At 35.3% G+C, this 22,585-nt stretch overlaps 3 protein-coding genes across 5 annotated transcripts in view; all 3 read right to left on the bottom strand.

Moving 5' to 3' along the window:
* The window catches only part of LOC106142158 (guanine nucleotide-binding protein subunit gamma-e), a 29,080-nt gene extending 25,491 nt beyond the window's left edge, over positions 1-3,589 (bottom strand). Inside the window, exon 1 of one of the 3 annotated variants that reach the window (XM_013343822.2) lies at positions 3,544-3,589. The gene's annotated coding sequence lies outside the window, so the exon portion shown is untranslated. Of the gene's footprint in view, positions 1-3,209; positions 3,511-3,543 lie in introns of those variants that run through there. The other 2 variants (XM_060947062.1, XM_060947061.1) reach the window with 2 other exon arrangements.
* A 3,947-nt stretch (positions 3,590-7,536) lies between these two features.
* On the bottom strand, positions 7,537-8,538 carry LOC106141860 (cathepsin B-like). The gene has a single exon (XM_060946923.1). It carries the CDS (start codon positions 8,536-8,538, stop codon positions 7,537-7,539), a length of 1,002 nt encoding a protein of 333 aa, XP_060802906.1.
* A 6,335-nt stretch (positions 8,539-14,873) lies between these two features.
* On the bottom strand, positions 14,874-15,869 carry LOC106141851 (cathepsin B-like). The gene has a single exon (XM_060946922.1). It carries the CDS (start codon positions 15,867-15,869, stop codon positions 14,874-14,876), a length of 996 nt encoding a protein of 331 aa, XP_060802905.1.
* Positions 15,870-22,585: the final 6,716 nt, after the last annotated feature.

Genomic DNA, 22,585 nt, shown 5'->3' with positions numbered 1-22,585 from the left:
ACATACGGTACTTAAAAAACGTGAAAAAAACGAATGTTTATCAGCCTATTACTTAGTCGCCTTTTACGACATCCACGCGAAAGATATGGAGTGGTCTTATTATGGAATCACACGGTTAAATTTTGGATAGGTTGATTCAATTTGACAATTGGCATGTAAGTTTTTTAATGTGGTCTACTGGCGGATTTTCCGGAATTTCAGAGGGAATGTAAATTCGAGGAATTCATCGATTGAAGGAGTGTATTTTGTCATTACAAATTAAATTAGCTGTCTCTTTATTTAAATAAATTTCTGCGAATAACCCGCCTAATAGGACGACCTAAATTGGCAATAAAATGTGTTGGACGAAATAATTGGGTCAATGGGGTTGCAACCTTAAAATTCATTCATTCATTCATATAATGTCTTGCGGAGTAGACAGAGCCAGCAGTCTCGAAACTGGTAGGTCACGGTTAGCTGTTAGGCTCAATGTTAGAATTAAGATTCAAATAGCGACAGGATGCTAGCTCAACGCTTATAAATTATTAAAAGTATTTTTTTAACGATTGGTAGAATTTTAGTTTTTGTATTAAAGAGGTTTTGCGTGAAAGCCTGCATATTGAGGGGAAATTAATGTATAAGTACTTATAACACACACGTCTTTAACTGACTTTTACTTCAAAAATACTTATACGGTACTTCAAAACAGGACTAATCTTTTTATATTTTTTTGACAAATTACACAGATTAAGTTAACATCGAAGTAAATTCGAAACTTGTCTTACAAGTAACTAACTCGACGATACTATAATGTTTGCACTAAATAAATATTTAAAAAATCTATTTTAATATTATAAAGCTGAACAGTTTGTTTGAACGCGCTAATCTCAGGAACTATTAGGTTCGAATTGAAAAATTCTTTTTGCGTTGAATAGACCATTTATCGAGCAAGGTTTTCGGCTATATAACATCACGCTGCAACTATTAGGAGCAAAGAAATAATGGAAAATGTTCATTTTTCATCATGCCCTGGCCGGGATTCGAACCCGGGACCACCGATGCCACAGACAAGCGCACTACCGTTGCGCCACAGGTCGTCAAGGTGCATAATTTACAATTAGGGTATAAAAGATTGATATTGAACTTTTACGGCGTACGAAGTCGCGGACAACATCTAGTAACACCTTATTGGGATCAATAGTCACATTGATTGGATGCGACAAAGACTTCCATTGTTTTCGAAAGACTAGGCATACTTTAAGCCTAATTAAGAAGAGAACAATATGTCTGTATGCTTGTGACGATATTGTTCGATAAATATACATACGTATGCGTACATACATATAATCAAGTCTTTCCCTTGCGGGGTAGACAGAGCAAACTCTCTTGAAAATCTTTATGATGGAATTGAGATTCAAATAGGGACAGGTTGCTAGCTCATCGCTTACAACAGGAATCCTTAGTATTATAAGTCAATCCGTTAGTGGCCTTTTACGACATCCATGGGAAATATACTCGCGGGCGTACTCTAGTTTAGTTAATGTAAAAAAGAGGTCAAATATCTTCACTTATCTCCTACAATACGCCTATTAAAAGGTCATCGTCTATTGATCTTTAATTGCTTACAAATTGATATTAAATAACCTCATAATTTGACTTTTATATTGCTGGTCTGGCTTTGTAAGCCAAACAAGAAATAAAAAAAAAACCGTTTTTAAGCAAGTAAGTACATACGTGAGTATTTTTTTTATTTTTGAAATAAGAATTAAGCATCTCATGACTTCCTTCAATAAAACCTTCAGTCAAGCCGTTTCGGAGGAGTACCTACGGGAACGAACATTGTGACACGAGAATTTTATATATAAGATAAATAAAGCTATCCTATTTCACGATATGCAGAGGTTAACGTACTAATTTAACTTCTAATTATGTAAAAAAAATTAAAAATAGTCGCGAAGATTTTCTTTAAAAAAAAAACAATTCCTGAAAAATTACCGATGCTAAAACGTATATACCTACATATATATATATATATATATAACAAAAGATACAAGTAGGTACCCATCTTTTCCCCACAGAGAAACTGATTAGCAATTCAAACAGATTGTTACAGACACACAGACTTGAATTCTTAATTGGCCATAATTATCTAACAGAGAATACTCAATTAAGCGTAGAAAAACTACACTCCTCAATATAGATAGGTACGTTAAAATAATTAACATAACGAGCGGGAAATGAACATTAAGTGTGACCCTGTGATGGTCTAGCATTTTTAAACGAACGAAAATAATAATGAAAACAAACAAAAATAAAATGCACACCTGTGGGTCCCCTCAGTGCCGTGTGGTTCCCGGCACCAATATAAAAAAGAGGACCACTAAATCTCTTTCGAAGGGATGTCCTTAAAGGCTACTAAGGGATAGGTTTATAAACTTTGGATTCTTCTTTTAGGCGATGGCTAGCAACCTGTCACTATTTGAATCTCAATTCTATCGTTAAACCTAACAGCTGAACGTGGCCTGTCAGTCTTTCAAGACTGCCAGTTTTGTTTACCCCGCAAGGGATATAGACGTGATTATATGTAAGTACAAACGAAAAACAAATTTGCCTTGGTGAAACTTGAATTTTCATAAAATACCTAACTTATTTTCGAAGGGGAAATCCCGTAACGGACGGCCCCCGGGAGAAATGGGACTCCTGGTAGCTACTATGCCAGCCTCTAAAACCCCTCTAAGCCTCTCCGCAACCTTTGCACTTGCAGTACCTAACCCATAATGTATCATGGGCATTGAATGTATTGCCTTTTTCCGTAGTCGCCTTTTGCTACATCCATGGGAAAGAATTGAAAGTGATGGTCCTATTCAAAAGTTCCAGGCACCACACGGCACTAAATGGTTTTGCCAATGCGGTAGTAAATGTATCGGTCGTCATATTAATGTCCAAATTAAATAAAAAGAATAAGCCGCACATAGATGCTTAAATATTAGACCATTCAATTACTTAATTCTTTTTGGCACCTACCTGCGAAATTTTTTATCAACCTGGACACCTACTTACTTTTATATAATTACGTATCTATTTGCGAAGGTGATTATTTAAATGTTAGAGAGATACCCACACAAAATCCACCAAATGGCAACACTATCACAAAATCTAGGTATACTAAGCAAAATCGCACAGAAACATTAAACTTAGATAATATAAAATGCTCTGAAATAATAACCTACTTGTACAAGCGTGGTCTACCGCAGTGTCCACGGCTGAACTAATTAAATTATGGCTAATTCGATTACAACAATAAGGCGTCCACTGCTACCGCACACACTCACACAAAACACATACAATTAAAAATTAATCACTTTATCTGGCTGTTCAACTCAAATGTCTTTTGCCTTGAAAAACTAAAAGAAAAATTAATGCGAATCAGAGAACAATCAAATCTAATTTCCCAATTTCGCACTGTCACGTATCAAAATTAATGCTCCAAAATTGAAAACAGAACGAACTTTTCGCGCGTAATCTGACAGATGTCAGAGATTCTTTTGATTTTTTTTTTCGTACCGTTTTAAACTCTGTTGTCCAGTGATGTACAGCCGCCGAGTGCCAGTTCCACTGTAATACAAACCTAGTATGGGTCTACCTCGTTCCACGCTCCAATTGAGTAAGAATGTATCATGCAATAATTAAGTATTACCTACATTGAAAATCCGTGAAAAATATGTTTTGCGTGTTAATATGGAATTTAGAAACGTGTTTGAATAGATGGCGGTTTAACGTTTTTATACAAACGGAAATTTTGATTAATCTTTGGAATTGTGAATAACAGTAGGTACTCGTATATTGATATAAAGACTATCCAACGACAGACACATAAGTATAATTATGTATAAATATGTTACTTATATAAAAATCTTTGTAACATTAATATAATAGTTTAGCTATTTTAATAATTCTTATGATAATTTTTACAGAGACATAAAACACATGCAAATTAGGTAAGTATGTATGCAGAACGAATAGTTATTTGTCCATGAAGGTTGAACATTTTAAGGTTGTTAGTTTTCATATTTAAAACACACCATGAAAAGCGAAAATCTTAAAAAGAAATAAATATATCGCTTCACGAACTTCGTTTTATTTTTTAAATTAGTGACTTGCCAGATAATTTTGCAAGTTTTTTAACAACCATGTACAATATTTTTTTGTCCTTGAACGAACGAATGCGTTCAATAAAAAAATCAATTTGTGGTATAGTCTACAAATATTACTTATACTTTAAACAGTATCGTATGATTGATAACCAAGAGCATCTTTATTTTTATATTTGAAAATTATTATTTTTTATTTTATTATTTACTTATTATAGTTTTATTACCAGTCATCACTTTTGTTTTTTTTTCCAGCCTGAATTAAAATTATTAAAATATTCAGATACAGTGTTCTGTCGGTCGAGCGACAAAACAAATGACTCACACTACTAAATCAAACATTCACACATAGACAGGTCAGTGCATCATTTCATATTGACCGCTAAATACTATGAGTTAGGTGAGATGGCAATGTGTCCATTGAATCACGATAAATAAATTTATTAATATGAATAAAAGTTAACCTACTTTTTTCTATTTTTACACAATCACGTTTATCCATAACGGGGTATACAGAATACAGGACAGGAGACAAGTTTGGATAGTTGTGAAGTTGACGTTATCGAAGTAAATGCTGCAGTGCAGTTTGTTACTTAGTTTTAAGTTATTTATTTGAGGTCAACCAATGTTGTGAAACCAAAAGATATGACAATTATTAAGTGATGTTTAAGTGTCATATACTAATGAATAAAAGATTTGAATTTCAATTTTACAGAGCCTACACTTTAAAAAAAAACAGAAAAGCCACGTTCATCTTAATAATTAAATTGAGAATCAAATCGTGTCAAGTTGCTGCCCATCGCCTAAATGAAGACTATCAATTTTAAAAGCATAATTCAAGTGACATTTTCTATCTGAAGAAAATTGGCGCCCTAGTTTTCCGTCTACCATAAAAAGAGAATATAGGGGGATATAGACGTGACAATGTATTTATTTACAAATAAAAATGAGAGCGTTAAGGAGTATGATCAGTGTGACATTGAGTGACCGGATAAGGAACAGCGTGATAAGGGAATGTTGTGGTGAGAAGATGTAGTTACAGGAATAGAAAAGGGTATGTTAAGATGGTTTGGTCATGTGGAGAGGATCAATGAAAGCAGGTTGACTAAGCAGATATACAAGAAGAGTGTGTATCTTGGTCAAATTAAGGACGTCCTGGCAAAGGGTCAGGTCAAAAGTACCCGAAACCGCCGAGCTTGTATGAAGAGAGTTGCAAGATGCAGAGATCGTGGCAAGTGGAAAGACGTAGTCTTTGCCTACCCCGCCGGGAAAGAGGCGTGATTTTATGTATGTATGTGCATAGTTTTCTAAAATAAAATGTCGTACAATGGAACCCCGCAAAATGCGGTGTGCATCGTCCGACATTATTATGTAAACGTAGTTATACGAAGCGCAGGTGCAAAAGTGATATAATTCACTGGGTGCGACATATAAGGTACGATTTCTTTAACACGAAATGTTTTTGACCTATTTAAAATGACACTCAGTTCTTGTCTGGGAATATATATCAGTTCATTCCATACCTCAGCCACTCGAACCAAAAACGAACTATCGAAGCCTTCAGTTCGTCTTTTTGGTGTTTCAATAACATACTCGTAAGGGTAAAATTAACCTTTTCGAATTTTCATAAAGAACTTTTAATGTCTATTTTTTAACTTTAATGTGTGTAAAAGCTGAACGAGGCCTATCAGTCTTTTCAAGACTGTTCGCTCTGTCTACCCTGCAGGGTATATAGACGTGACTATATGTATGTATGTAACTGTAATGTCAAATTTTAAATATCTAAACCCAGCGGTTTGGTCTGCCCGTTGCTATGTGAGTTACGAAAATTCTATGGCTGACACCCATTATATAAAAAGAGATAATTTATCAATATACAAAATAATAGGACCACTCCATCTCTTTCTCATGGATGTCGTAAAAGGCGACTAAGAGATAGGCTCATGAACTTGGGACTCTTTTTATAGGCGATGGGTTAGCAACTTGCCAATATTCGAATCTCCCTTCTATCATTGGGACATACAGCTGAAACCTGTCAGACTTCAAAGACTGCTGGCTCTGTCCACCCCGTGGATACAGACGTGATTATTTGGACGGATAATTCATCAAGTAAAACAATATGACATACATCAGTGCATATGTAACAAACTGCTACACATATGTACATTCACCCTCGCAATGACAATAATAATTGTTCACATGTCAACGGCGACAAGGGTGCAAATACAATGAACACGCCACGTCACATGGAACCGTGTCGCAGTGACTCGGTATTGATTTAAACCATTCACTTTGTTATACTAAAGTTCCAACTGTGCGCCTACTTTTATGTGATGAACTAGTTAGTAGGACTATTGCAAACTAATTTTCAATTGGGTTTGCGCTAGTTTTTACATACACACATATAGTCATATCTCTATCCCATAAAGGATGAGAGATTGAGATTCAAATAGTGACAGGTTACTAGCCAATCGCCCAAAAGAAGGATCCCAATTTTTAAGCCGAAAATAATAATAAAAGTCCTATGACTGATTAACTGACATATGTATATACATACATACTATACAAAAAACATACATATGTGGCCACAAGTCACAACAGCGAGGAGTCTAAATCGCGCAAGCAAAGATTACACAGATTGAAGCATATATACATACAATCTCTGACACAACATCGTGGGAACCGCGGTTCCCCAGGCTTAACACCCAACCTGGCGGAAGATCTTCCCTTTGTTGCTCGAATAATCGCTTCCGCTACACATACATATACACATACTAATAAACATACATACATACATAAATCACGCCTCTTACCTGGAGGGGCAGGCAGAGACTACCTCTTTCCACTTGTCACGATCTCTGCATACTTCCTCCGCTTCATCCACATTTATAACTCTCTTCATGCAAGCTCGGCGGTTTCGGGTACTTTTGACCTGACCCTTTACCAGGACGTCCTTAATTTGATCAAGATACGTTCGTCTAGGTCTTCCCACTCCGACCTTTCCCTCCACACTCTCCTTGTTTATGTGCTTAGTCAACCTGCTTTCATTCATCCTAATATACTAATAAACATACAAACATTCCCATTTAAAGCTGACACAGAGCACATAAAACACGGAATCAATTAAGTTTGCGAATCTCGAGACGCGGGGTTCATTTTAACAGGACATTCTGCATGTTGGCTGGTGTTCTACAATGGTGTCAAAAGATATTAGCCCTTAACCCACTTGTATAAAAAGAGAGGTTCACAAAGTTTTGCTGCGGGTGTGTCTATGTAAGCATATTAAGTATTTTTACAAGGGATCATATTGAAATCTGTTATTGTATATGTTTTAAATAAAAATCAAGATTTTGATCATTTTAAAAATATAAACAAAAAATAAATAAAACAATATGTTTATTAACTTCTACTTTTCATAATTTGGCATTCCGCCAACAACTTCATTTTCAATTCTCATATGATTTTCTCCTCGAATAAATTTGAAGAACCCCCCTAATTCACCCCAATTAGTATTCCATGAGTTTGCTAGTAACCAATAATTAGTACCATTTTCAACTCCCCATCCAAGTATCTTAACGGCGTGACCTTTACAACGATTATCAGGAGGATCAATAACACATTTATAAACGCCGGTTTTATAATGAAGTATATCTGGACAAGCCAGAAATCCGGCTTCGAGCGGCCCATTTAAATACAGTTCAGCTTTTATATGATCTTCACCCATGACTCGGTAAGGAGTCAATCCAAAACGTTTATCCTTTTCAAAAGGCACATTGTAACCACTTCGACATTTATCAAAGCAATGTACTTTACCATGATTTGAGCAGTTACCCCTTGGAGAATTATCGTGAATGCATTCTTGAATTTCGTAAGGTCTACAACCTTCTTTAGAATTATAATTACCACCAGAAACAACACCGTCAGTGTTCCAGAAATTCCACGCTTCAATGGGAGCACCACCATGGCAACCCTTAGCTTTTGTGACACAACCCACCATATCCTGAGCAGAAAAATGGAATTGCGAGCCGTTTGAGTGAATACACCATCTGTCAGTCATCGCTTCAACAGCACCGAAAGCCCAGCAACTTCCACAACCTCCTTGGTCTCGGATTTCATTTAAAGATGGACAGTTGTGCCATTTTTCTCTAGCGTCAAATGTTTCAGGCAGTGAAGCAATAAGATTAGCGTCATGAACTTTAACAGCGTCGCCTTCTCGAAGTTCATTTAGAATAGAACCAAAGAGTCCTGTTAGATGCTCTATTGGAATATCCTCTGGGTAATTCCGACCAGCTTTCCATAAATTTTGTTTGGAGTTGATGAGGTCAATAAATTCATCTGAAAGTGGATGAAGATGGTTGTTTGCTACAGCACTTGTATCAAATAGAAGAAAAAGCAAGAAAACAAACATTGTACGCTGTAACAGTTTTGTTAACAGATACAAACTTTGGTTATGATGAATATAAGATACGATTATATTAATTAAATTAAACTAGGTTTTTTATTAAAAAAAAAATTCAATATTGACTGCCCGTTTGCAAAGTCGTGTTTTAACTAGTAAAACTGAAGTTATTTTTTTTATGTTTTATATTAAAAGTGACGTTATCGTTAATTATTACTTATACAAATAACTTCCTATTAAAAATATTTCACATTTATAAATTGCGACACATTCTAAGAATTATTTTAGCACTAGCTTCCCCCCGCGACTCCGTCCGCGCGGATGTCGGTCTTCGCGTGGATGGTTTATTTCTCCATTTTGAGTAACTCTGACAATGACATCTTATAAATATCTATTGGACCCAATTACGGCTAGCCCTATAATAATTAAGGAGATCCCTCTATTGAGCTACTATTGTTGAGTTCGCGTTCTGTAGTAAGTAGTCCGGTCAATTTAGACCAAAAAATAAGAATGAAGCTACATTAATTCCCATCAAGCTGAAAATGAGTATAATTGTTTAAAACACAATAAAAAGCATTATTTCAAAATTCCCCATGATTCCGCTTTAAGGAAAAAAAATTACCCAAGGTCAAAGGTAAAAAAAATGGGGTTTTCACGATTTTCTTCAAAACGGTAAATTTTATCGGAAAATTACCTCAGACATAGATTGTAGATCATAAAGTTATCTATAAAAAGGAATCAATATTTTTTTCAATAAAGCTAACGTTTCTAAGATATAACGATGCAAAAAGTTGCAAGAGTCATAATATGCATAAGCACGTCTCGTATATACTCTGTGTGGCAGTAATATAAGTAAAAATATTGTTCTGTCGGTAATTTTAACTTGAATTCAAAATATAAAATATACATAAGTATAATGAAACCCAGTCCCTTCATTTATACTGTAGTGAAACCTTGAGACAACATCTGCCTCTCTGTTTAATTGTGTACGTGGCTAGGGTCGTATACCTGCTTTATCTCAGAATGCTCAACACATGAAATACCGTTAGTCTTTAATAATAGTAGTCCTTGCGGGGATACCGTTGACAGCTATGGACACCACGGCCTCTCATGCCCTAGAAGTGCCGGCCGTTTAGGGCGCCATGCCGCCCTAAATAATATAATCCTCTGTGCTCTTGCCACCATCCATGTTCCAGCCGTTCTAGAACCAAACGGTCTGGCTCGGGATGATGCCAAGAGACCGGATGGTATGACTTTGGTACCCTGGAGATTGAGGCGGCCTTTGGTGTGGGATGCTACTTGTGTCGATACACTTGCGCCGTCTCATCTTCAGGTTACTAAATCTAAGGCCGGTTCTGCTTCAAATGAGGCAAGAAACCTCAAAACGTGCAAATATGTAGGTCGGTAATACCTATACTTTTGAACCATTTGAGGTAGAAACTCTGGGACCGGGGGACCTATCTGCCCATCAGTTTTTCCGACAATTGTCGAAAAAGCTGATTAAGGTATCTTTTGACCGGAGGGCTGGAAATTATCTGGCTCAGAGTATCAGCATTGCCATTCAAATCGGCAATGCTGCCAGCCTTCTGGGCACACTCCCACATGTTGATACTATGCAGAGACTGTACAATTTATAAATTAAATTTAAGTTTGTAGTCATCTTTTTTTCTTTCTTTTTATAAGTAGTTTTAGTTTTAATTTGATTTAATTGTAATCTCTATTATTGTCCTAAGATGATTTTCTTCACTTAGGGTTATTCTATTTTTTTTTAAATAATGCAAACGTTAGGCTTGAGTGCCACTGCGTAGTAAAAACACGTGTTTTTCATAACCTCTTTCAGACTTTTTCAAGTTTAATAATAAAAATGTTAAAAAAACGCGCTAATAGTACACTACCTCAGAGGTGGCGTGGAAACGTGTGTATATTATGACGCTTGCAACTTTTTGCATCGTTATATCTCAAAAACGGTAGCTTTATTGAAAAAAAATATTGATACCTTTTTTATAGATAACTTTATGATCTACAAATGACTGAGGTTATTTTGCGATTTGAAAAACTTACTGTTTTGAAGAAAATCGCGAAACACCCATTTTTTACCTTTGACCTTGGGTAAATTTATTTCCTTAAACCAGAATCATGGGAAATTTTGAAATAATGCTTTTGATTGTGTTTTAAACAATTATACTCATTTTCAGCTTGATGGGAAATGTAGCTTCGAATGTCTAGATTGACCGGACTAAAGTTTTTTTTTCATAGTAATTCGTAGCGGCCCGCGTGTGCCGCAAACGGTTCAAGCTAAATCCGACTTTCGGTGCTACAGGTTACGGCGCTGAATCCACTGCGGGTAACGTAACGTGTGTTCGCGGTTCTACAAAACAACGTCTATGGATAAACTGAAAAATTAATAATTTTTTTTTTTCGTATTTTTCCAGGATAAAAAGTATCCTATTTTATGCCCAGGATAATAAGGTATAATTATACCAAGTTTCATCAAAATCGAACCGTTAGTTTTCACGTGATGCCTGAACATACAGACAGACAGACAAAAAATTTTTTAATCACATATTTGTGTTTGGTATCGATCCAGTTACACCCCCTGCTACTTATTTTTTCAATATTTTCAATGTACAGAATTGACCCTTCTACAGATTTATTATATGTATAGATTGAGTTTTTAATAGCTAGCATGTTGTAACTGTTAAAAAAAGCTTTATATCTATACTAATATTATAAAACTGAAGAGTTTGTTTGTTTGAACGCGCTAATCTCAGGAAGTACTGGTTCCAATTGAAAAATTATTTTTTCGTTGAATAGACCATTTATCGAGGAAGGCTTTAGGCTATATAACATCACGCTTCAACTATAAGGAGCGAAGAAATAATGGAAAATGTAAAAAAAAGGGGGAAATTATTCATCCTACATTCAATTCGTTAGAAATAAACCCATTGTAGAACACCCGCCTGTGTTAGTTCAGATGGTTGTGTTTTTAATCAAGCGCAGGTTGGCTGTAGTAGACGCTGTATATTGGCTCTCGCGATCAATGTGGATAAAAAAATATTTATTTTTAACCTTCATTGAGTACTAGCTGTGCCCGCGACTTCTCCGCGCGGAATAGTTATTTTGGGCATCATTGAAGCCCTCAAGGATGAATGATTTTCCCCGTTTTTTTTCACATATTCCATTGTGTCTTTGCTCCTTATAGTTGCAGCGTGATGTTATATAGCCTAAAGCCTTATATTCAGCAAAAAGAATTTTTCAATTCGAACTTATTGTTCCTGAGATTAGCACTTTCAAACAAACAAACAAAAAAACTCTTCAGCTTTATAATATGAGTCTGAAACTTAACTTCGACAAATGTTTCTGTGCCGGATGAGCAGCCGACAGAAATATTAGTATATATATTTGTACTTTTATAAAAAAAACAATATAAATATATACGGGACAAATTACACAGATTGAGTTAGACTCGAATTAAGTTCAAGACTTGTGGTTCGAGATTCTAATCATATTTTATAATAAATACTTATCTATATAGATAAACATCTAATACAATCCAAGGACAATCAGAAAAAGGTTTTATGCTCATCATACAATGGCCGGGATTCGAACCCGGGACATAATAAGAACGCGAAGTAGATGCTTCACTCAAAACTTTCGTGAATAAGTTGGCAGAGACGCATAAATTAACAATGGGTATTGTCATATTAACTTTTTAAATAAAGCAGTTGTTACATTCAGCACATTGAGTAACACCCTTCCTAAATTACTTCAAATGTTTCAAGAGCAGCTCGTCTGTTGTAGACGCCGCCTTATATTGGTTCTTCGCGATCAATGTGGACTCGGCTTTATTGGAATACGTTTGTAATAATTTGTAGTTAGTAATACTGCCGTGGTATAACTAAAATGCCGTTATCTGACATCAGGATTTAAACCTTTTTTACCAGTAAAATAAGAAAAAAAAAATCTCTTTCGATCTGTATATACGACTTTTTAGTACCTTTAAGTCATAAATAGGCGTTCTCATTGATGAATGGCATCAGTTTAAATTTTTACTGCAGTTTTTGACGTTTTACTTAAAACAAGGATTTGGCAGATAACGGCATTTTAGTTATACCAGGGCAGAATAATGCTAGGTGCAGATTTGAGGATAAGCTGCACCACACCGATTTATTATATTATATACTTACATATAATCACGTCCATATCCCTTGCGGGGTAGACAGAGCAAACAGTTTTAAAAAGACTGAAAGGCCACGTTCAGCCGTATGGATCAAAGATGGAATTGATGTTCAAATAGTGACAGATTGCTAGCCCATCGCCTAAAAGAAGAATACCAAGTTCATTGGCCTATCACTTAGTCGCCTTTTACGACATTCATGGATGCAGTCTTATTTTAAAAAGCCGGGAACCACACTCCTCTAATAGGCCTGAGAAAATATTTTGTGTGCTGATGATGAACGGAAAAAATGGGAATAAACACAGGCGTAAGCAAGTTTGTATAATATTCGACTTGGTAAAAATATCTTTAAAATATTCTAGGTTATTCAAAAACTGGCCTACATTTCTTTGCAGGCTAGGCTTTTAGGTGTCCTTTTGAATAAACTATTTGCAGCCGCGGTAACAAGCTGTTTATTGAAAAATTCAGCGAAAGGACGCCTGTGTCGTATCATTTGCTGAAATGGATACTAAAATTTGTTTTCCATCAGACTAAAAATAAAACAAGAAAATTGCATTAAAAAAATTCTAGTGCCATTATTTTAATACTCAATTACTAAGTCTACGACAACGTCCGCGTGGAATGGATGAATAATTTCCCCCGTTTTTTTTTTTATATTTTCCATAAGTTCTTCGCTCCTAATAGTTGCAGCATGATGTTATATAGCTTCAAACCTTCCTCGATAAATGGTCTATTCAACGCAAAAATAATTTTCCAATTCGAACCAGCAGTTCTTGAGATTAGCGCGTTCAAATAAACAAACTCTACAGCTTTATAATATTAGTATAAATATTTTTTTTGAAATACCTAACTTTAAACTTTAACGGTTTGTCGCAAATGAATCGAAATAGTATTCCGATTATCTATTGGTAAAGTGTAGTTCCCGGCACTAGTACATAAAAGAATAGGACCTCTCCATATCTTTTCCGTGGGTGTCGTGAATGCCGACTAAGGGATAAGCTTATAAACTTGGGATTCTTCTTTCAGGCGACATACATACATACATATGTTCACGTCTATATCCCTTGCGGGGTAGACAGAGTCAACAGTCTTGAAAAGGCTGAATAGCCACGTTCAGCTATTTGGCTTAACGATAGAATTAAGATTCAACTAGTGACAGGTTGCCAGCCCATCGCCCAAAAAAGCTTCCAAGTTTGTAAGCCAGCTTTCAGGCGACTTTAAGATAAACAGCTGAACGTGGCCTATTGGTATTTTCGAGACTCCTGGCGCTGTCTACCCCGCAAGAGATGTAGACGTGATTATATGTATGTATGTCCTGTAGATCTTTTGGGGGTGAGTTACAATCTTCATTTTTGCCGTTACTTTCTTGCTCATTTTACGTGGGGTCGGCAAAGTATGTTAGTTTTTTCCAATATTTTGCCATGAACTGTGGTTTTTTGCCCTTTTATATGTAGGTATTGAGATTGTTATTGAACTTTTACAGTGAACGAATTTGCGGGCAACAATTAGTTCTTTTATAAGTTACATTGTAAAATAACTGGATTATGTGTTATTTATTTATTCTTTACTAGAGGCCGCCCGCGACTTCGTCCGCATGGAAACCCTATCAATCCCGCGGGAACTCTGGGATAAAAAGTAGCCTATGTGTTATTCTGGGTCTTCAGCTACCTACATACCAAATTTCATGGTAATCGGTTCAGTAGTTTTTGCGTGAAAGAGTAACAAACATCCATACATCCATACAAACTTTCGCCTTTATAATAGTAGTAGGATTGTAACAATTACAATTTGTAAAGTACAATACTTAATGCTAATAGCATTATCTAACAGTCTACCATTGAGTTAAGCAGAGAATCTTAGTGTGGGGGGTGATAATAAATAATTTTAAATAAATATACTTACTTTATTTTTTGACTATTTGAATCTCAATTCTATCATTAAGCCAAATAACTGAACGTGGCCATTCAGTCCTTTCATGACTATTGGCTCTGTCTTCACCGCAAGGGATATAGACATAACCTTAATGTGTATGTATCATTGACAGTAATAAATAAATACAATACAAAACATTTAGGGTAAACTTTCATTTTGTTAAATAGGCTTTTTCTAAGTTTTAACATCCCTCTTGAAATAAATAAAATCCCACATTTTTCAACGCGTAATATATTTACAATTTAGGTTTAGCACCCACCGCCTCGGATTCAATTCCCATGTGATTTTCTCCACGAAGAAATTTGAAAAACCCACCTAATTCGCCCCAATATGTATTCCAAGAGTTTGCAAGCAACCAATATTTTGTACCGTCTTCTGCACCCCAGCCCAGCACTTTAACAGCATGCCCGCCACACTGGTTATTATCTGGACTAAATGTGCTTCTATATACGCCGCTCTTGTAATGATATAAATCTGGACAAGCTATAAAACCCACTTCAAGAGGTCCATTGACATATAAATCAGCTTTTATGTGATCTTCCTGCGATACAGCGTAAGGTTTTAATCCATATTTTTTATCTTGTTCGTAAGATACATCGTAACCATCACGGCATTTCTGATCGCAATAGAGACTGCCATAACCAGTACAATTTGCACCATCATCATAGCCATGAACACATTCAGGAATTTCGTACGGTTTACAGCCTTGCTCTGAATTATAGTTTCCACCGGAAACTATGCCGTCAGTATGCCAATATTGCCAAGGGACCCTCAAATATCCTCCATCACAGCCGTTTCCATCTAAACTACAGCCGGCCATGTCTTGAGCAGAGAAATGGAACTGCGTGCCGTTTGAGTGGATACACCATCTGTCAGTCATCGCTTCAACAGCACCGAACGCCCAGCAACTGCCACATGAACCTTGATCTCTGATTTCTTTTAGAGATGGACAATTTTTCCACTGAACTCTTGCGTCGAAACTTTCTGGAAGCGAATCTATGAAGCTACGATCGTAAGTGATAGAAGGTATATCATCTCTGTTAACTTCTCGCAACAAACAACTTAGACTTGGTAGATGGCCTTTCGGAGTTCCTTCAGGATAATTGCGACCTGCTTTCCATGAGCTCTGCTTGGTGTTCAGAAGTTGGATGTATTCATCGGAGAGCAGATTGTCAACTTCTGCCGCTGCTAAAGTATACACAAAGAGTAGCAAAATTGATGGAAAATACATTGTACCTGGGTTACAGACGGTTTATTGTAGATAGAATTAAACTTTGTGATTTGTATTTATACTTTGAAGTAAATATTTGTAGTTAGGGCTGCCACTGCGTGTTGAAACATCAGCCCATGGGTTTGATATTTTTTTGATTTAACAGATAAAATACATCGTTGGTTATAAATGTCTGTCTGAGCACGGTGGTGGAGTGGTAAAAGAATCCGACGCGTGGTAAGGCGTGCCGTCTCCAGGTGCATAGGTTCGAAACCCGCATCCATGAATATTTGATTGTTTTTGGGTTAAGGGAATTAGTGAGATTGCTACAAAAATCTTTAATTTCCTTCTCGGATAAATTTATAATGAAATGCGATTTTGTAGTAATAATTATGAAACCCTTTTTTTGCATACCCTCGGAACGCAAATTATAGAATTTCATTGGTAATTAAAATAAGAATGTATTTGACATAAAATCACATGTATAACCTAAATATAACAAAAAATAACTTAGGTATGTTTTGTGATACTGCAAAAATTCTAATATTTAACTCATATATTTTATGTTATGTGACCAAATATGCTTAAAAATACTGTTTTTATGATAGGTGTGACGTTTGAGGTTGGTATAATTAATTGGTATATTTGTTTGTTTGTTTGTAAAAATTCTTTTTGCGTTGAATAGACCATTTATCGAGGAAGGATTAAGGCTAAGTATATTATATCACGCTGCAACTATAAGAAGCAAAGAAAAAACGGGCAAAATTATTAATCCTTGAGGGCTTCAATGATGCCCAAAATAACCATTCCACGGGGACAAAGTTGCCGGCACAGCATGGAAAACACATGGTTCGTTTATATTACAGGGACACAGATTAAGATAACTAATTACCTTTTAATTACGTCATGTCACTGGGCATGCAGTAACTATATCTTTTTTCTTACCAAAAACCCTGCTCACTATGAGAAAACTGCATGAAATGAAGAGTACCCGAAACCGACGAGCTTGCATGAAGAGATTTGTATGAATATGGACGAAGCGGAAGTAAGCAGGGATAGCGGCAGTTAGAACGATGTAGTCTCTGCCTACCCCTCCGGGAAACAGGGAAGATTTTATGTTTGTTAGTTCACTCTAATTTCTTATCTTCCAAGCTTTTGCTCATTTTAATACTCTTTCCTCAGAATTCGGTTACCAAAATGTATTCAATAGTTGAAAAAAAAATAAAAAATTGTAGTGAAAAATTTTCTCATCCAACCACTATCAACTTCTCTCTTTATGGGCCCATTAGGAAATTATCGCAGACGAATTTAGGCTCGGTGCTCACTATCTGTGCCGTCTGGTTCCCGGCACCAATAAAAGAAAGAGTAGGACGATTCAATTTCGTTCCCATGGATGTCGTAAATGGCGAGTAAGGGATAGGCTAGTAAACTTGGAATTCTTCTTTTAGGCGATGGTCTAGCAACCGGTCACTATTTGAATCTCAATTCTATCATTAAGCCAAAATATTGCCAATTAGTATTTTCAAGACTGATTCAGTAAGAGATGGAATGATTCAATAGTTATAAAATGTATTTAATCTTTGTAATTCGTTTCTTAATGTTCACGTGAATCATCAATCACGAATTAAAGAGGTAAATAATCAAGCCTGAGCTATTGGCTCTGTCTACCCCGTAAGGGGTTATGACTTGATTTGTATGAAGTTATGAAATTTACATACATACATATAATCACGTCTATATCCCTTGCGGGGTAGACAGTGCCAACAGTATTCAAAAGACTGACAGGCCACGTTTAACTGTTTAACTGTTCGCTAGATCATCGCCTAAAAGATGAATCCCAATGATATGAAACTTTCGTCCAAATTTAAGCTTTCTAGCAATTTTTTGAAGAAAATGCTGCAGTGCAGTTTTTTATCGCTTTGACAATTATTAAACGATATATAGTATCCTTTAGTAGTAAATAAAAATTTTGAATTTGAATTTTGAATTTGAATTTTGAATTTTGAATTTTGAATTTTGAATTTTGAATTTTGAATTTTGAATTTTGAATTTTGAATTTTGAATTTTGAATTTTGAATTTTGAATTTTGAATTTTGAATTTTGAATTTTGAATTTTGAATTTTGAATTTTGAATTTTGAATTTTGAATTTTGAATTTTGAATTTTGAATTTTGAATTTTGAATTTTGAATTTTGAATTTTGAATTTTGAATTTTGAATTTTGAATTTTGAATTTTGAATTTTGAATTTTGAATTTTGAATTTTGAATTTTGAATTTTGAATTTTGAATTTTGAATTTTGAATTTTGAATTTTGAATTTTGAATTTTGAATTTTGAATTTTGAATTTTGAATTTTGAATTTTGAATTTTGAATTTTGAATTTTGAATTTTGAATTTTGAATTTTGAATTTTGAATTTTGAATTTTGAATTTTGAATTTTGAATTTTGAATTTTGAATTTTGAATTTTGAATTTTGAATTTTGAATTTTGAATTTTGAATTTTGAATTTTGAATTTTGAATTTTGAATTTTGAATTTTGAATTTTGAATTTTGAATTTTGAATTTTGAATTTTGAATTTTGAATTTTGAATTTGAATTTTGAATTTGAATTTTGAATTTGAATTTTGAATTTGAATTTGTATTTTGAATTTGAATTTTGAATTTGAATTTTGAATTTGAATTTTGAATTTGAATTTTGAATTTGAATTTTGAATTTGAATTTTGAATTTGAATTTTGAATTTGAATTTTGAATTTGAATTTTGAATTTTTTGAATTTTAACAATAAATCGGTGGCAAGTGTGCATCATGCCTTACAGTCCACTTTCCATTAAATATCGCTCAGAAGACACTTGAGGGCTTTCTACGAAACTGTCTCATTGGATGTTGAAAATATTTTAGAGTATTGAACAAGGTTAATAAATAATAAATAAGTTTAAAAGGGGAGATGTTCAGAGAATTCTTAATCTATACTAATATTATAAAGCTGAAGAGTTTGTTTGTTTGCTTGAAGGCGCTAATCTCAGGAACTACTGGTTCGAATTGAAACATTCTTTTTGTGTTGAATAGACCATTAATTACCGTTAAGATGGTTTGGTCATGTGGAGAGGATGAATGAAAGCAGGTTCACTAAGCAGATATACAAGTAGAGTGTAGAGGGAAAGGTCGTAGTGGGAAGACCTAGACGAACGTATCTTGATCAAATTAAGGACGTCCTGGTAAAGGGTCAGGTCAAAAGTACCCGAAACCGCCGAGCTTGCATGAAGAGAGTTATGAATGTGGATGAAGCGAACGAAGTGTGCAGAGATCGTGGCAAGTGGAAAGAGGTAGTCTCTGCCTACCCCTCGGGAAAGAGGCGTGATTTTATGTATGTAGACCATTAATAGAGAAAGGTTTTAGGCTATATATCATCACGCTGCAACTTTTAGGAGCGAAGAATTAATGGAAAATTACGAAAAAACATTAGTAGTCCGAAGGTATGTATATTTGTTTGAATACTAACCGATAACCGGTGGATGAAGCGAAGGAAGTATGCAGAGATCGTGGCAAGTGGAAAGAGGTACTCTCTGCCTACCCCTCCGGGAAAGAGGCGTGATTTTATGTATGTATGTATGTACTAACCGATACTTTTACAGTGAGGGACAGACCATTATGGTAGCTATTTAAACTCATAGTTATTCATTTTTTTTTAATATCTGTCTCATTGAAACAAAAATGGCCGCCGCCGAGGAGCGGCCACCAAAAGGCACATGATTGAGATGCAATCCAATAACACTAGTGATCCGCGCAGATTTTGCGGGCACAAATTATCATAGAGTATATTTTGCAGAAAGGTTAGCAGGACAAGTGCCGTGTGGTTCCCGGCACCAATACAAAAAAGAATAGGATCACTTCATCTCTTTCCCATGGATGTCGTAAAAGGCGACTAAGGGATAGGCTTACAAACTTGGGATTCTTTTTAGGCGATGGGCTAGCAACCTGTCACTATTTGAATCTCAATTCTATCACTAAGCCAAACAGCTGAGCGTGGCCTATCAGTCTTTTCAAGACTGTTGGTACTGTCTACCCCGCTAGGGATATAGACGTGATCATATGTATGTATGTATTTGTAAATTGACGTTTGGTGAAAATGCTGCAGCGTAGTTTGTTCCGCCGCTTTTTCTACACGTGCGCGTTAGAAGCGGTAGTACCAATGATATAATTAGATTTAAATGATGTGACGTCAATAAGTGATACCTTGTATACAATTTTGAAAATAAATCTATTCTATTCTATTCCTTTGACGACATCCATGGGAACAACAAGGAGTGGTCCTATTATTTTTATTTATTAGTGTCGGGAACCACACGGCACATTATTATAAAGTACAGATAATTACGTGCTCTTATCGCTATTTTCTGTCAGTATTTTATTGAGTGTCAATGCTAAGTAACTTTATCTTTGATAGCTCGTGAACCAATATGGAAGTTATTGCCTGGTCCATCCTACCAGCTGCATCTAACGTTGATGAAACCAGTATTGACTCAAAGGGTTACGTTCCAACTTATCACTTCAGGGATATAGACGTGAATATATGTATGTATGTATGTATGATTCGTCCATGATTTAGATTTAAGAGATCTATATATTTTGTATATTGACGTCCGATGAAAATGCTGCAGTGTAGTTTGTTCCGCCGCTTCTTCTACACATGCGCTTTGGAAGCGGTAGTAGTTATAATTAGATTTAAGTGATGTGACGTCAATAAGTGATACCTTGTATCCAATTTTGAAAATAAATCTATTCTATTCTATTCTATAAATCACGAATCTCTCCCGGCTTACCTCAAGACTCCGATCTGCCGGGACTTGCATTTTTGTAACTAAGTGTTAGTTTTAAATTTAGGCTTATTTGTTGATTTATATGTAAATATACTAAGTTATCTATACATATAATAAATCTGTAGAAGAAAAATAAATCTTAATTTTTCAGTTTTATCCATAAACGTTGTTCTGTAGTACCGCGAAAACACATTGCGTCACCCGTATTCGGGTCCAATAGATATTTATAAGATATCATTGTCAGAGTTACTCAAAATGGAGAAATAAACCATCCACGCGAAGACCGACATCCGCGCGGATGGAGTCGCGGGCGGAACCTAGTTTTTTAATAAATTTAATTTTAACATTAAAAAAAAAAGGATAAATGTGACTGTCTCTTACGAACTAAAACCATTAGTCAGGTTTACTATGTGGTATTTTTATCCACTCAATCAACGACATTTTTGTTTTGCCTTAATATAAGTTACATAAAGTTATTACGTAATTACCTACACATGAATAATACTTTTTATAATTAAACGAAAAAGTAAATTCAATTGTGTAAAATTAACTTCCTACGCAATTTTTATAACTCAAATTAACTTTTTTGAAATAAAACATGACGTCAAAAATTGCCCGCGATGGCCTATTTTCTGAATATAATTTTAATTATGAAGAGTGTTATGAATGTGGATGAAACGAAAGAAGTGTGCAATGATCATGGCAAGTATAAAGATGTAGTCGCCGCTTACCGCTCTGGGAAAGAGCCGTGGTTTATACATATATACATAGATATATTCACGTCTATATCCCATGCGGGGTAGACAGACCCAACAGTCTTAAAAAGACTGATTGGCCTCGTTCAGCTGTTTGGTTAATAAGAAGAACATACATACATACATATGGTCACGTCTATATCCCTTGCGGGTAGACAAAGCCAACAGTCTTCTAAAGACTGAAAGGCCACGTTCAGCTGTTTGACTTAAGAATTGAGATTCAAATAGTGACAGGTTGCTAGCCCGTCACCTTAAAAGAAGAATCTAAGTTTAAAAGCCTATCTCTTAGTGCCGTGTGGTTACCGGCACCAATAAAATAAAAAGAATATGACAACTACGTCTCTATGATTACTGGTACTTACATATTGTCTTGGAATTTGAAAGCAAAATAAATTAATTTTTCTTTATTCGGTTTTAAGCCAACTTAATGATAGAATTGAGATTCAAATAGTGACAGGTTGCTAGCCCATCGCCTAAAAGAAGAATCTCAGGTTTATAAGCATATTCCTTAGTCGCCTTTTACGACATCCATGGGTATGAGAGGGAGTGGTGCTATTTTTTTTATTGGTGCCGGAAACCACAAGTCAGGGAACGGCGTGATTAATGTATGTACATATGTTTTTATTTGTTAACGGATTCGTATTAATAACTAATACGAATCATTGTAAAATAATGATTCGTATTAGTTATTAGTGGAAAGTGCCGTGAGGTTCCCGGCACCAATACAGAAAAGAATAGGACCACTCCATCTCTTTCCCATGGATGTCGTAAAAGGCGACTAAGGGATAGGCTTACAAATTTGGGATTCTTTTTTAGGCGACGGGCTAGCAACCTGTCGCTATTTGAATCTCAATTCTATCATTAATCCAAATAGCTGAACGTGGCCATTCAGTCTTTTTAAGACTGTTGGCTCTGTCTACCCCGCAAGGGATATAGACGTGACCATATGTATGTATATAAAATAATATTGATATAAACAAACAAATTTAATCAGCTAGATATCAGTTTACATTGGAAGCCAGTGAGGCTATCCATAAATTTTAAAGCGGGCAAAAGTTCTGACAGTTTCTAACAAGTTAACACGATTACCGTCCTTACTAATGTAACTATTATACCGCTAGTTTGATGTGTTGTTAACTAATTGAGTTTGGTTCAAAAATTAATTT

The sequence above is a fragment of the Amyelois transitella genome, chromosome 12, assembly GCF_032362555.1.
Source record: "Amyelois transitella isolate CPQ chromosome 12, ilAmyTran1.1, whole genome shotgun sequence".
Classification (NCBI taxonomy): Eukaryota; Metazoa; Arthropoda; class Insecta; order Lepidoptera; family Pyralidae; genus Amyelois; species Amyelois transitella.
The sequence above is the reverse complement of the archived record's forward strand: the minus strand, read 5'-3'. Positions and strand labels throughout refer to the sequence as shown.

What these genes read in the sequence shown, in the direction of transcription:
- LOC106141860 (XM_060946923.1), bottom strand. Translation starts at nt 8,538, where the DNA reads ATGTTTGTTTTCTTGCTTTTTCTTCTATTTGATACAAGTGCTGTAGCA.
- LOC106141851 (XM_060946922.1), bottom strand. Translation starts at nt 15,869, where the DNA reads ATGTATTTTCCATCAATTTTGCTACTCTTTGTGTATACTTTAGCAGCG.